This window comes from Cinclus cinclus, chromosome 4 (assembly GCF_963662255.1).
Source record: "Cinclus cinclus chromosome 4, bCinCin1.1, whole genome shotgun sequence".
Classification (NCBI taxonomy): domain Eukaryota; kingdom Metazoa; phylum Chordata; class Aves; order Passeriformes; family Cinclidae; genus Cinclus; species Cinclus cinclus.
The window spans coordinates 18,084,187-18,100,641 of record NC_085049.1 but is presented as its reverse complement, the minus strand read 5'-3'; the positions used below and the strand labels follow the sequence as shown (position 1 = coordinate 18,100,641).

Genomic DNA, 16,455 nt, shown 5'->3' with positions numbered 1-16,455 from the left:
ATGTGGGCATGAAATATTCATTCATTAAATCTTTCATAAAGCTCCACACTATTGGTTTCACTCAGGATATATTTATAACTTGTCAAAGTCCCCGAAAATCACTGCTTTTCTTCCTCCCCCCTCCAGACTGTTTATAAAAGGTTTAGGCTTTCAGTTTTCATTGCAATATCCCTGATCCTCAGCTCCACTGTTGCTCGTACACAAGATGCTGCTTTTTTAATCCTAACAGGACTCATCGTTCAGCCTCCCATGTACCACCCAAAAAGGGACCCTTAGGATGCTGCAAACCATGGGAATGGCAGCATCATTCCTTTACAATGGAAGGCAGCAGCATGTGGAGATGAAAGTCAGAACAGAGTCCAACCAAGCAAGGGAAAAGCAGGAAGAGGGTGGATTCATTTCAGTAGGGCCATGTCTGAGACACTGGCTTTCAAACCTCATCCATTGGAGAACCACTTCTTGAACCCCTCCTTGGCTGCCAGCCAACCTCCAGATTAAACCCATGCTCTGAGCTGGGTTTAATAACACACTAGAATAAACAGTGCTACATTATCCTCAGTGTTAGCTGTAAAAGTAAGTAATTTTTTTTTTACAAGGTTCGCTGACTACACAGCTCAGTCCAGTACAGGAACAAGGACAAGCTAGTTACGGATGAAAAATATTTTCCACCCAGAAATCTGCAAAAATCCAGGATTGCATTAGGGGACAACTACATCAGTGAAACTGTTAACCCTCTAAGGACTTGCACTGGTATCTAATCTAGGTGGAGGCCAAATCTCATTTTTTCAAATCATCCTTAGTAATACTCCGCTCTGTGGAAGGTGTCCCTGCTCATGGCAGGGGCTAGGACAAGATGGTCAGTAAGATCCCTTCCAACCCAAGCCATTCTTGGGTTCTCTGATAAAAAAGCACCTCAATACAGGTGCTGAACAGGCACTCAAGGTGCACTGCAGAGTCCTGAGCAGTTTTGGTGCCTACAGTCACTGCACACATCCCTGCTTCGCTGGACCACAGGCTGTCTGGTCAGACTTGCTCATCTTTCCCTTCTTCCATTTGTTTGTGAGCATAAATAAATATAAATACCATAGAAGCAGATGTTGTCCCTGGAAACTAGGCTTGCTGGGCATGTTTCTGCTGAAACAGCTTCTCACTGGAAAATTAGGTTTTGATAAAAGCATGTTTCTTTTCTTGCTTTTAATAAACAGAGCCTACTTCATGTGCAAGGTCTGGCATTTCTGTTTTTCACTGGAAAACTAAACAATCTTGCACGGTTCCAGTTTTTCAAATGCCTGATCCTCAGCAAGGGCTGGGTTCCCCCGGCACAACTGCATCTCGTGGGGCATTGAGGAGAAGAATCTCAAGGTGAATGCACAAGAGGGGCCAAAACCTCCTGAGACAAAGCCTAACCCAGGCAAAAGGGCAAGGAGGGACCTACCACTTCTGGGGTGCTGGGTCTGCTGCAAGCGAAGACAGTTTTTGGGGTGTTTAAACCCAAAGACACCCATCCCAATCTTTCTGAGTGGCAAAATGCTGATTTTTCCTGAAGGAAAATACTGGTGAGTACAAAGCAGAGGCTTTGAATTTATGGTTTCATGAAGGGGACAAAGGAATTTCCAAAGTCAGTTTCACCAGATACTCAAGACAAGCACAAAGAGTGACCCCAGCTGATGAGACTTGAACTCAGGGAAAATTTTCCCCTCAGCAGAGAGCTGAGAGTGCCCCAAGGCCACGTACCTGAGCCACAGGGCCCCTGCAGAGCCACAGCTGGGAGCCCTGTGTACATTCCTAAAGACCATTTCTACTGCACTCCCAAAAAACTTCACGCAAAAAGATGTGTGCTTAACCAAACATTGTTGTTTCCCCTCGATTTTCTCCATCACTCACAGTGGTCCCAACCAGAGCCACAGCAGTGCACACCTTGTATTTCCCACTCAGGAAGTGTTTTGTGGGTTGTTTTTTTTTTTTTTTTGTCTGAGTTTCACAACTGAAACATCAGGATAAATCATTTACTCCCCAGTCCACCTAATAAACCTGCCAGCATCTCATCCCCGCAAGGTTCTCTGCGCTTTTGCCTCTGGACCTGAAAAATTATGTTAAAAGGAAAATCAAAACAGAGAATGTTGACCTCAAGACCAGCAGACCAGGAGATGATCAAAACCCTCTGCATTTGATAAAAGTCTACAACTCAAACTTCTTGCAAAGCCTGACCCACTGGCCAGGCTGTGCCACTTTTACACAGTAGCTCAACAATTAATTACATTCCCAAAAGACAGGTGGGGGCTTGTTGTGCTCAGTTTACCCCAAAAGGGCCTCATTTGGCAGTACTTAGACTTTTGAAAGTAACTAAAGCCCAGTAGCACTTGCAAAAGATTTGCAGTGTCACACAGCAATGAAAAGACCATTTTCCCTATCAAGACAACATTATCCTGATGCCACACAAGCCATGGGCAGACTATTGAATTTTCACATCCCAGGCTGAGGAATCTGAGTTATGCCAAGGAAGGAAAACCTACTGAGGGTGTTAATGAAAATATGTTTTTGTCAGGAGCAAGTCTGCAAGGGGCTACGAGGGGCTGGGGGGAAATGCCAAACCATGGCATGGTCCAGTGAATTTCAGCTCCTGGAAACTCCCAAGACACACCAGAGTCAACTGACTTGACTCTTACTACAGCAAACTTCAGCCAAAGCCAGCATTTTTATGTCCTCTCCTCCTCTTTGCCATCATCAGGAGAGCTAAGAAAAAAAAAAGGCTATTTTTTAATATGCTCGTTAAGTATAATCTGCTAAATGTTCTATGCCAATGCATAAAGCTGCCTGCTATGCTAATAGAATATTTAATTGACATTTATTTGCTGACTAGTTATTTATGCTAACGTCATCCCTGCATAATTAATAGTCTGCTAAAGTCGACTTGAAAAGCACACATAAAACACTGCACTAAGAGTCATTTGCAGCATTTAAAATAAAGAAATCCTGCCATCTATTTACATTAGGTTAGTCTAAACTCAATTTTGATGGAATAATAGGATAAAGATTAGGCAGCGATTTTAAAAAACAGCCCTGTATACTGCTACAGAAACATCCACAGGCTTTGACAGTGCAACCTGCCAAAGAAGATTTCCGAGTTTCATTTTACTTGGCTCGAGGGCCCAGTTCTTAGCTGATGTAAAACAGCATAAGCTCAGTGAATGCCTACTTATTTTCTCCAGCCTCAAGCTCTTAGGAAGTAATATTTATGGTGAAAGAGCTAAACAGGGGCCAGATCTGCTCTCCATACCTGGAAAAACAAAAGGAGACATTCACACTGTCCAGCTGATCCCTCTACCTGTGCTGTAATCACAGACCTGCAGGCACAGTTCAATTTTTACTTCCTCTGGGATGAGATTACCAGGGGAAGATCCCTTCATTAAAAACAAGAATACAACAATATCCATGTATCCATGACTGTATTTTCTGAAACAGAATCTCTGAACACCCTCATCCATTGTCAGAAACAGGATCTCTGTGTCCCTCTTCTAACAGCCTGTGGACAATCTTTGCAGTCAGCAAGGAAGCTCCAAAAATGATGCTGAAAGCCAAGAGTATGGGACACATCTCTTGGAGTGACCCCAAATCCACACCTGCAAGACAGCAGACCATCTTCTGGCCATTCAGAATCATAATGCTACAAATTTTGGCAAGGCCAACCAGAACCAAGCATGACCCTCCTTTACACTAGTGACCTCAAAGAGCAGATTTTGAATCTATCAAGTGACTGATTCACTTGCTAATATATAAAACCAACCAAACAAAAATAGCAGTAAATTGTCATTTGAAGGCAACCCAGTATGCCATGGCACAAGTTTTTTCTCCCTTTTCAACCATATCCTGTCCAGAATCTGACCCAGCACTTGCAATCACAGTGAAATTTCCCTCCTTCGGCCTAGGTTTGAGATAGGAGTTAATCTCACTTGAGAGTCACATAAAAACCTGCCTCAAACAGTGACCAAACGATGGTGTTTGCCTTCACAGAAATTCCATCTGTCAATAACATTAAAGCAGAGCCACTGCTGCAATTACAAGCATACACAACAATCACGTCATCTCGTGTCTTTAGCTCATTCCAGGATGCATTACAACAGTGCCAGGAGAGACTGGGCTCTGTCATCTCAGCTGTAGATCTGCAATCTGTATAAAAACCCCCGAGTGCCAATCACAGGACGTCCCTGCTCTTTCACAATGCATAATTTAGCTGCTACACTTGTCAGGTTCTCCACGCTGCTCCTGCACCCGATGGTGGATGTGTCCACAAACTCAACTGTCATCAACAGAGGAAAACAGCACATGGAAATGAACAGGCTAAAGGACACCTTGTTTCCTTCCACTAGTCAGGAAAGTTAAGCTTGGCTTAAATTTTTAATGCTCAATGGATAAAACAGCCCAAGGGACAAAGGATGGTGACAAACAACTGTACTTTGAGGATAAAGAGAGTGTTTGGGTAAGAGATAGGATAGCATTTATTAGCCTGTTTCCATTCAGGCTGACATAATGGGAAAATTTTAACTCATTGATGGAAAATCTACCTTTCATTGCACCCTTACAGTGCAGGAAACAAAGCCTCCCACACCACCACAGCCCTGCCACTGCCAGTGAACTGCGAAGCAGGTTTTCCTTCCTCATACAAATTACAATTGCTGAAGGGCCTTGTCAGGAAGGATGAAAATTTCACACTCAGCTACAACAGGCAGTAGTTACCCACTGCTTACACCACAGTTAATATGCAATAAAGAAGAAATCTCTGTCCCAGGACGTGACATTAGAGCTGATCAGTGCCAAAGCTAGAGACCATACGGACAGCTTCACACTTGCCTCAGCTAGTTCATGAATAAACATCCAATTCATTCAAATGAGTTCCATATTAACTAATTTAAATAATTTTCATTTTGCTTTGAATGGTAAACAGATCTATTCTGCCAGGATAGTTGAGTTTGCAATTCAAATTACACACCGATTTGTAATGAGAAAAATATAATTAATGGCAAAGCTTGAAGTAACTATAATTTTACTCCTTTGATTTCCTGGGGAGGAGGGGATCGGAGCATGAAGCTCACAGGCACACGTGCACTGACACCATCCTGCCATAAATCAAGACATTTTATTGCCACCTGAGGTATTCCTGATCTGGTGACTGCACCATCACGTCACAGGAGGACAGAACATGACTTGACATTTTGTGTCAAGTGACATTTTGGCTCACAGGCCACAAGCAGCATGATGCAACTAACGTCATCCCATATATAACAGTGCAGCAGTCTGCAAATTAATCAACTTCCTTCGATTTGGATCATAAACTACAATTATTTGGCAGCTGCCTCTTAAAAGCTCTGTGTGTGCTGGACTCTAAATCAAGTTCTATTGATCTGCTGAACTGAACCAGCCCATTTTGTCGCATCTCTCTCCCATCTAATGAAATTCTTTGTCCCATCACTCTACCATTCTTGTCTGGCATCACATTTACGAGATGAGCACTGATCAGTCCAACCTGACTTGTAAGCAGAAACAAAGCACTGTCCCAGTGCTGACATTCTGGCTGTTAAACAAGTCCATTTTGGCAACTCTGCTTTATAAGCAAAGCCTTCAGCTCCCGATTAAAATCACTGTCTAATGACAGACAACCAGTGCTGGCCATGCTGTTTGCATGGTCTAGCCAACCACTGTAATCAAGATGTGCAGAACTAATGCCTTCAGAACTGGGTCCATGCAATTTAAAGCTGGTTTTTGTTTCTCCCACAGGTTTGACAACAAAATAATGTGCGATGATAAAGAGGTTTAAAAAAAACCTCCACAGAGTTCATAGAGAACATTAGTTTCTCTTTTACCAATGCACAGATCCTATGATCCTGTAAGTCCTTAATGCTCAGATCCTCTTGGGCATTTTAGATGCCTCATTCCAAAATATGAGCCAAGCTCTTAAATGCTTAAATCTCTCCTGAAATAACAACTCATGGATTTCATTTATTCTTTTTGAAATTTATACTGTAACATATTCAATACAGTTTATTAACTGAAAACAGGAGTGGGAGGGGAAAAATAAACAAAACCCAACAACCCCTAACAGAGCAGTTGCCGACATTCAACACCTGTGCACCTGGTGCATAGTTATATCACCCACCAGAGAAGAAGGGATGTAGGACACACTCACACTTGCAGTCACTCAAGCAAAGCAATTCACACAGAATGGCCACGACCCAAAGGGCAAATTCCAACAGATCCATGAAAAGCAGTTGCCTCAGGTTACAAGGGAATTGTTATTTTCTATTATGACACCCAGTAAGCTCTCTTACCCCCGACCCTCACATTTGAGATTTAGTCTGTAGCACTGTACACCTTTCTGGTAATGCTGATTGTAATCCACATAATAAAATGTAGTTTAAGAGGCCAATAAAATAAAATACCTCACCCCTCTCACATCAGCTTGATTTACTGGTACTAAGCCAAGAGATTTCTCAGTTATATTTATCTTCAAGACTTCTTTTTTTTTAAAGGAATCAATCCTGTGTTTATTCAAAACACACAGAGCAGAACAAAAAGATAAGTTTAGCTCACAGCTGGGCTTAGGCAAGGCAGGAACATCAGCTTTGATTCAAAGACTGTGTCTACAGCTCACTTTAGGGAGAAGTCAGGGAACACTTACACCAGGAGAATTCCCACACAGCACAACTGGCACATGCACTGTTTTCAATGGCCATACGTTGCAGAAAAGGAAAGAGTACCTTCAGCAGCAGAACCCTTAAATGAGAATTCCCTTAAATGTACACACAAGCTGGAGGGTGAATACTCATCTCTTCTTCCCTTGATCCAGAATAAATGAAATATATGGCAGGAATACTTAGGACCAATATGACAATATTGCCAATATGCCTCTGCTTGGAGCGATATAGCAGCAAGGGTACAACACAGCTGCTCTGCTGATGCCCATAGCCTATATATATTTATATTCTTATATATTGGGGATCAAATTGTATTATTAACCAACTCCTCCACATGTGCCACTCAAGAACCTACAACACTTCCATTCAGTTTTTGTGCACCTAAGACCTGCCAATCAGGACATGCCCAAACACGACCAAATTCTGCTACCATTAATCACATGGATCTACCATTGGAATTAAAAGCTGCCAGAGTCTGGTGATAGAAAGTTTTAAACTTTCAGGGCAGAACACTTTTGAGTGAAAAGTCAGCTTCTGATTTTGGTTACACCCAAACTGATTTTGCTCACTGTTCTCACTCTTTAATTTCACCCCTCTTTCTACAAGAACAGGACAGTTTTCTCCCCGAAGTTAAAATCACAGCATTACAGCTGAGCAGTAAGAAGACATCTCCCTATGGAAGTGTCTTCTGTTGTTATCAAACAGGGCACAATTTTCTGGAGGCTGATTGGCAAACTGAATCCTGTGGGGAAACCACCCTGCCCACATCACTGAGGACCTGGAGCACCCATCCCAGACCAACCAGAAACCTGGAGATGAACCCAATACCAGAGCACCACCCTCACAACCCAGGCAGAACTCACCATCTGGAGGCATCAGGACCTTGTTGTTCTGGGTGCACCAGCCCACAGGGTGCAGGTCTGCTGTCATCACATCACACCAGAAGTCTGCCCTGCGGTCGTCCCCGTAGCCGCAGTAACGCAGCAGCAGGAGCTGCCCACAGGTGGTGATGATCGTAGCCACCCAGTACGTGTCTGGGTTGCTCTTGTTGGCCACTTCTAGTTTCATCCCTGGCTGGAAACTGCTTTGAAGGCTGATTTCAACCTTGCAAAATGAGAAAGGCACAGGTGTTACTTTTTGTGCTTTGCAGGGAGACCCCGTCCCCTCCCCTGGAAATGCTGCCCTTAAAGAGCAGCCCTGGAATAGGACATGAGCTGATTGTGCTTCTTAATCCAACCACCTCCTTCTCCACTGTCTGGGCAGTTCCATTCCTACTGCACTGGCTCATATCCCATCATGCAAATCCCACAGGTTCCAAAGTGCAGGAGTGGTACCTTCAGGTGTACTACATCCAAGAGAGGACTGGCACTCATCTTCTGTTGCAGTTATTATGTTGAGATAGACATGACTGGCATCACCACCAGTTCTTTATTAGAAATTTTTTCATGCCTTCTTTCATTGTACTTCTTTCCAACAACTCTGACTCCTTCCCTCATAGGCAGCTTCACACAGCACTGACTCCTTCTCTCCTCCCTGCATAACTGGCTAAACCCCAACCTGTCCCTTTCCCAGCCACCTTACCCTGACTGTCCCTCACACAACATCTTCTCACCTATCTGTCCCTTACCTCCTCACAGCACAGCCAACAGACTCCATCCCAGACTGCAGCAGACTCTGAGTCTCAAGCTCCAACTCAAACTACAACTAGTGGTCAGCTAACCCACTCTTTTATAACACCCCAACTCCTTGGGCAGGCACAGATGTTTCCACTGTCAATAATCAGTATACCTGTAATTCATTGGGAGAGACTGCCTTCTGTACTATCCTTGCAACCTATCTTCCCACAGTCTTCAAACCCTAAATGTCACTAATGCCTCGGACACAGTCAGCATAACTCAAATGAAGTTTCATTTCCCACTGCACAGCTCCACCAGGCAAATCACAGGACATGGAAAGGCAGGTATGAGACACCTCTAGGAGTGAAGGCCAACTACAATAATTAGTCACATAACAACACTGAAGCACCTCTAGATGCTTGACAAGCATCAAGGGCTGATTGCTGTACCAGGCAGACCAAGGCAGACCACCCATCCTCAGCAGCTCAAGCCTCAACCAATTCCCCCTCCCAGCACCCTGGAAAACGAGGGATGACCTGTCACTGAAAGAAGTAAATCGTCTGGGCCACTGCCATCTGATGGAGACATCACTTTCATTTATCTCAGCAGTGACAGGTCACCTGCAGCTTGCCTTAGGACACTGGAGATGCTAGTGCATCTCTTCTGGGACACTGCTGGCACTGCTGATGAAGACCAGGGCCTGCTGTAGCACAACCTGTGTTCCAAGGACCAGTGGGGTGCCTCCAGCTGGTGTTGATAAAGAAGTGGATGCCAGCGCACTGGTCAGGTGCCAGCCTTGTCTTCACAAAACTGTCCAAAATGTAACCTGTTACTCCTTAGGAGATGTTTAAGGACAGGTTCTTAGAACCTTATCAGCTACTGAACTTTATAATCCAGAGGGATTATAAATCTAGGTAAACCTGTCTCTGACTGACTTCCAATTGAAATGGCAGTTTAAAATGGCTCTTTTACTTAAAAAGGTAACTACACCATGGCCTGCTTGGTCAGTTGAGGATTTCACTGATGTGGGGATGCCAAGCTGATGAGAAAACACTCCTCCGGCCCATCAGCAGTAATCCCTCACTCATCCAACTCCAGCTTCTGCCCCCAGAGCTGCCCAGCAAAACACATTTACCATCTGCACTCCACATGCCTTTCCTTGTGTGGGCACTTGCAGCAGAATCAATGCCCAGAGTCACAGAACACTTGAGAGGGACCTTTGGAGATGGTCTGAACACTGAAGGTGGTCTGAGACATGCACTGCTTTACTGAGTGCTAAAACAGGATCTCAGCGATGCTCAGAGTTCTCATAAATAATCCAGGGAACAGACTGGCCCATGTCCCAGTACAAACTGGATCTCCTGGTCTCCTCCCAGTACAGACTGGCAGCTGCAGCTCAAAGCACCTGAGCCTGATGCCTGCAGAGTGATTCATTTGTTGGTTTTCTCCCTGTGCTCACCAGAACATCAACATGGTACTCTGGAAGCCAAGAAACTTGTGACTGGAAATCACACCATGAGTAGAATCAGACAGACAGATAATACCATCTTCTCTGACAATTTTCAGGATTTTGGCCAGATTTCTGAGGATCAAGTTTTGGATTGTGAAGCAGTCACCAAGGTCTGTTCCCAGCACCAATCTGTCCCACACTGACATTCCCAGGATTGAGGTGCTGTGAGAAACTGCAGTCAGCAGGACTAGCAGGATGAGCTGGGCATCTCCAAACACTGAAGACATCCTTAAGGGCTTCATGAAGCACAAAACTTTCTACTTTGAGCCTGGAGCAGAAATCTGGGACAAGATACTTTCTCCAAACAGCTGTTGGATCAAGAATAAACTCCACAATAAACAGTTCTGCAAATTTCCAGTAGAGAGAATTATGGTCCCTCACCTGCAATGCTCTGGGTTAACTGTTGTTAAAATGAAAGCAAAATAGGGAATGGAGGACTGTACTGGTTTTTTGGTTTTTCGGGTCTAGATAAAAGAGATGTTTTTCATCCCTGCAGCTCCTTTAGCCCTACAAAACAAGCCAGAAATTTACCTAGAGACAAAGGTCATTTGACCAGGTGATCTCCAGAGGTGCCTTCAAATGCTGCTTGTGCTAACACAGAGCAGACACAGACCTGTCACTACCACAGCTGTCTGCATGCTCCATGTTCACCCAGGAAAAGCACCACCTGCCCAAGCCCCTGCTTCCCACACCTCTGAGACAGCATCTCCAGGCTGGAGGCTGAGAGATTGTTTCCTATGAGCCACACTCCAGGGCTGAGTGACTCTGCCAGCCAGTAAATCAGGCATTAAAAGGAGATTTGGGGAAATAATACACTCTTGTGAGATTCATCTCTACAGGCTGGTATGGACAACAATGAATGTAGAGGCTGAAGAGGAAAAAAATGAGTGTGTTAAGAGCAAAAGGAGAGCAACACAAGCCCTCAAAAATGGAAAATTTGATGCAAAGGCAGAGGATAAGGGAGTGGCACAGACACAGAACTCCAGTCTGTGACTGCAAACATACCAAGGTCACAGACTGGCTGGGGGGTACTCCCACTCAGGCTGTCACATGTGGGACAGTTTCTCCCCAGAATGCTAAGACTCCACTACAGTTCTCCAGGGAGCCCCTGCAAACCTGAAGAGGGAAACAACACCCACGAGGCTCAGAGGAAGCACGTACATGTTTGAAGGAGGTGTGGGGAGCAGCACTGGCTCCTGTTTCCTCCAGGAACTCATCCCAGTTGAAGTCTGTGTCCTCAATGCTGGAGCCCTCATCTGTTCAAAAGCAAAAAGAAAAAAAAATAAAAAATGAGAGCAAGAAAAGCAGCCCAAAACACAGCCAAAGAGGCAAAAGTCATGTCAAAGAGTTCAGGGTGAGAATAGCAACCAGTATAAACATCAACAGAAGGGAAAACAGAAAGCTTGCTTTAAGGATCTGTGTTTTGACCAGCTCTTACTACGCTTTCAGCCGACTCTGGGGCTTTAGCAGCCAACACTGAGACCAGAAATGACTCTGCTTCCATGGCAGTGGTGGCACAAAACTGTCATACACTGCAACAGGCACTTGTGCTCTTTTATTTTGCATTTGATGACTCCCTGAGACTGCGAGGGAGGTGGCTGCCTGCTCACTGTCACCAAGGTCCAATGTCCTTGTGCCCTCCAAGTGGCTCCCCCAGCACTGCTAATTACAGCAGTGCCCCAGTGATAAATTAGAAGATAATTCTGTTGGTTGAGCTGTACATAGACCTAACACCCCAACCCTTGGCGTGAGCGAGACCCATTTTCACTCCTGCCACCCTTCTCCTTCCTCATCATCACTGCACCCATAAATCTCAGACAAACCACCCATGCCTTCCCCTCTTCCCCCAAGGCTACAGCTGCTTTCCCCAAACCCCTGAGCACACCTTACTAGATCCCTACTGCCTTCTTACTCCCTGCTCCCCTTCAGATTTGGGGCTCTGGATGCTCTCTCCCCCATCCACACCACTGCCCCACACAATCCCTCCACACAGGAAGGTCTGGACATGACCACACTTTCTTTTCTTCCTTTATAACCATGCTGAGGCAGAGCCAAGCCCCCAAACCATCTCTGAAAAACACACAGCAATAATTAAAAATAAATCTTCTTTCACTTACAGAAAATCAGCCAAATCTGATTGTTTTCATTTTGTTCCCAAGCAATCTCACAAGCCCAGTTTCATCCCCAGAGCAAAAATATTTACAGTCTAGCAATGAGCTCTTTGCAATAAGCATTTATCAGGCAAACTCTGTGAGACCCTTTACCTGCCCAAACATTCATCAGTGTGTTCATGATGTAATTAAAGTGACTCATGACAAACTGAATTAAGAACCTTCCCCAGACAGTTTTATGAAGAAAAAGGCAGGGTTAATTTATTGCAATTATTGCTACAGGTCTCCAGTTTCCAGGACCAGAGAAAATTATGTTGTGAAAAGGGAATCTCTCATTATTAAAAGGGGAAGACACGGTTTTTATTTGCTGCCTGTGGCACTAGACCCACATAGGTGAGGGGAAAAAAAAGGGGATCAGAAGAGGGTTTTTGAGACAGAGCTGGTAGAGGGTAAAGATCTGTCTGGGAATTCAAAGCTGAGCTGTCAACACTGTTGAACACTTGCATGCTGCTGCATCAAGTCTGACTTCTTGCCCTAAACTCAAGTCATCTTCTTAAATATGGAGATGCAAATCAACATTTACTCCAGTGATAAACAAGCTACCAGATGACTCTTCAACTGTGCAAGAAATAACCCAATTCCATGATTACAATCCAAAAACAGACAAATTCATCGCAGAATAAAGAATGGGCTTTGTTTTGATTTTTGCAATCACTGCAAAAACCTTCAGGCACTGAAGATGGCTCTACTTGAGATATCTAACCCAGAACGAGGGGTTAGTTCAACCTTGACTGAATGATAAGCCACAACTTAACCACAAGGTAGGAACTTGGTGGAAAAATTCTGTATCATGCAGGCAGGCAATTTAGATGAGCAGGAACATTTTTCAGCCTTCATGCCTGCAACCCTGCAGAGTTAATGTTATAGAGAACAGCTGCGTGCAGAGATTTCAAAGGCTGAGCCTCTAAAACCAAGTATGTTAGTCCACCAGTAGATGGGCAGATCTGATTTTCCATTCCAGGCTTAAAATTGCTTAAGCAACTTTTTACCCTGAGCACAACCAATCCCCATCCCACCAAAAGTCAGAAGCACCTGACATGAAAATCCTAAAGCGCATCATCCCCTCTGCCTCATCTCTCCCTGCTCCTGCATCCACCCGTGTCTGTGGGGTTGGGATGGGCTGCTCCAACAATTCCAAGGGCATCTCCACCTCAGGACATGGGCAGGACATCTGGAACAGGCTGCCCTGGGCAGTGGTGGAGTCACCATCCCTGGGGGGATTTAAAAGACACAGAGATGTATGTAGCACGTGGGGACATGGCTTAGTGTGTGGCCTTGGCAGTGCTGGACTCAAAACTCTCAGAGGTATTTTCCAACCTAAATAATCCAGTGATTCTATGATTTCCAGGTCAGCCCTGGGCTCTCTTCTCTCCCGGTCAGGCACTTCCATCTCAGAGCATGAGTCCTTTCCCTCAGCTTGGGATGCTCTCTGTGTACTCTCAGTTTTTATTCCTGTTTTTGTTCTAAACTCCTGTGAGTCAAGGCAAGTGCCTCCTTCAGCAAGCGTCTCCTTTTCCCCAGCCTTCCTCAGCAGTCTTATGGGAAGGATTCATTCCACTGAGCAGCAGGAGCTGAGGTTTTCAGTCAGTTCAGTGCACCATCTCCAGCCCTTGCAAGGAGCAACGTCTCCAGGGGGATCAGAGTCTTCTCCAGAATTTGGAAAAAGCTTTTTAATAAATATAAACAGATGCTATTTATGGATGCATCAAGTCCTTCACAACCTTACTAACCCTGACCTACTCTGCCATGGGCCAGCACAGAGACTCTCACTGGCAGGTTGCTTCACATGCTGCCCGGCAAAACCCACAACAGCACCCATTTAACAAAACACCACCCAGATCTCTCCTTTCTAAACCCAAATAACGAGACTTCAAGGCCTGGAGGTGAGGCAGAGTGAGAGCTGCAGCCTTCCCTCCCTGTCAGCTCATTCCTCTCTTACACTTCACCAGCCTGGCTCCTCTACCATGTTTTATCTGCAGACTTTATCAGGAAATTACTTTTACAAGGTCTGTAAAAATAATGTCAGAGTACTCATTTATCACAGCATCAGTGGTTTATTTTGCTTCATTTCACCACAATGAATTCTGAAGGGACTGTATGTTTTCAAAATGGTTTTTTAATGGACTTTGTTCCCTGCTGGAATTCTGGCAGGGGAGCATTCAGAACAGTCCCAGAGTGGCACAGGGATGAAACCAGCCTAGAGGACCCAACACCACCCATACATGCAACAGGGCTGCACACAAATCTCCCCAGCAATCAGAAAAACCCAACTGCTGAGGAGCACAGGACACCATGAAAGGTGATAAATCTGGCATTAAACCTATTTTACATACCAGCTCCCTTTCCAATTATTGGTACTTAGGTCCAGAGCTTTTTGTTAATGAAAGAGTCAAGGCTGGCTGGTTTACAATACGGTGATGTATCAACAAGCCCAGGATGGCAAATAAAATCAACAAGTCATTATCAGCGAGCCTCTCAATGGCTTTAAAGTGCTCATGCATTGACACTGTAAAAATGCAACTGCTCCACCTGTTAACAGCCTCCTGGGATGTTCAGCTATGGAAAAGGGATAAAAGCCCCAAACCCTGTGGCTCTAGAAACATAGATTTCCTTCCCCCCCCCCCCCCCCCCAGGCTTTATATTGTAAGGAGAAGGTATTTAGGGCAAATTGCTTAAACGTCTTATTTATAGCACCTAGATACATATACGTGACTTTTTCAGTGAATAAAACACTGAAATGCTCCCACAACAGGTATGGGGAGAGGGAGACACAGAGACCTAAGCAACCACAAACCTCAAACCAGAAACAGCTTTGGGAGACCCATCAAAATCCTTATCCCCACCAAAATTTAGGGATTGCAGGCCAGTTCTTCTCATTCCCAAAAACAGTCTATGGTTGGCCAATGGAATCTCATCTTAGAGGCTCCTATCTCTCTACCACAGATAAAAATAGATCCAGCGGTGACTAGATCAGTCCAGGCATGACCACTCTAGAAATCCAAGGATCTGGTGTCCAAGGAAACAGGAAAATCACCGAGTTGTTACAAGAAGTGAGGAAACTGAAGGCTGAGTGGCCAAATTTCTGACAAACTGAGGGAGAAGCAGGGAAAAGTTTGGCTTCAGAAAGAAAGTAGGTTAGGTCTAGCCATAACGTACTTTTTCATCATATGACACAGTCTCCTCCTGCTACAGCTGGATATGGGAGGTTAAAGCACCTAATTCCATCAGAAATCACCAGAACGTAGCATCTCCTTTTCTGCATCTACCATAGTACCACCAGATTTAGCACAGCAAATCCTTACACCTTCAGGAGCCCATCCCAGAGCAGTACAAAGCATCCAGTCGTGAGCACAAAGACAACATGCGACCAGCTCTCCTCTCCTCAGTGTTTGTGAAGCCCCCTCATCTGAAGCACTCCAAAAAATAGTAAAGGAAAGGACAGGGAAGGTCAAAACAAAGGAGAAATGCTGTAAACTACTGAATGTTTGTCTCTCTTAACCACAAAACTTCAACAGAATAAAAAAAGGTAGGGAATCTGGGAGAACATAATATGATGACTTGGGAAAGGTTTTTCCATGGCTGTTTAAATTTTGAATAGCTGCTGCAGACGAGGTCCAGAAGAAAAAAAAGCTTCTGTTTCCCATCAATCACAGAACACAGTCCAATCACTAAAACCCAAAAAAGGGGTTGGAGCTGTACAACCATTCCAAATGCTCCCTGGCTCTCAGCTCCACCTGTGAGGAGCTGTAGCAGTGACAAAGGGAATGGGGGAGAAGGAGAGCCCACCTGAATCAAACTGCTCCCCATCGCCATTGGCAGGGCTGGGATCCTTCTCTGGGGAGAGGTGCTGGGTCTCTCTCATGTTGGCAATGAAGGATGCCCTCGTCTCCATGGCTCAGAGAAGAAGGCTTTGCCTTCCTAATTCATCCTGCAGCAAGGAGGAAAACCTGCAAGGAAAATAAAAAAGTAGTGAGTGATTTGTTCTACCCACACCAACCCATTGCCTCAGCCTTTCCCAGTGGTTTTCATGTCATGCCATCTTGATACAGCTGCAATGAAAAATCTTAAACATCTTTTCCAGCCTAAACATTCCATGACTCTCTGATGGTGACCTTTCCATCCTGCTCTTGTTTCCACTCTGAAGCTGGGGGTGGCTGAATACCACAATAAAGGACCTTAGTGGCAATAATATCAGAACAACAACAGCAAAAATAATAACAGAGAACATAATAGAGTAATGAACAGCACCCAGAGGCTTCACATCTCAAAGTTTCTTCCAGCTCCCAATGTCACCAACACAGAGAGAAGGATGAGCCCAAGGCAGCACAACCCAAGCTTAAAAAACCATCTCCACCATCTTCCAGCCATTTCAGCCCTTGATTTCCAGCTTTTTGATGGCTACACTGAGTGAGATTTATCTCACTCCATAAATATTCAAGCTTCCAAAGGGGCAGGTCCATGATAACGAA

The 16,455-nt window shown here is 44.8% G+C and overlaps 1 protein-coding gene across 1 annotated transcript in view; it reads right to left on the bottom strand.

Moving 5' to 3' along the window:
- SFMBT2 (Scm like with four mbt domains 2) overlaps positions 1-15,878 on the bottom strand; it is an 86,764-nt gene extending 70,886 nt beyond the window's left edge. Inside the window, exons 1-3 of the mRNA XM_062490865.1 lie at positions 15,773-15,878; positions 10,977-11,071; positions 7,553-7,793 (exon numbers count right to left, since the gene is read on the bottom strand). Coding sequence (XP_062346849.1) covers positions 7,553-7,793; positions 10,977-11,071; positions 15,773-15,878 — 442 coding nt within the window. The remainder of the gene's footprint in view (positions 1-7,552; positions 7,794-10,976; positions 11,072-15,772) is intronic.
- Between the last annotated feature and the right edge of the window lie 577 nt (positions 15,879-16,455).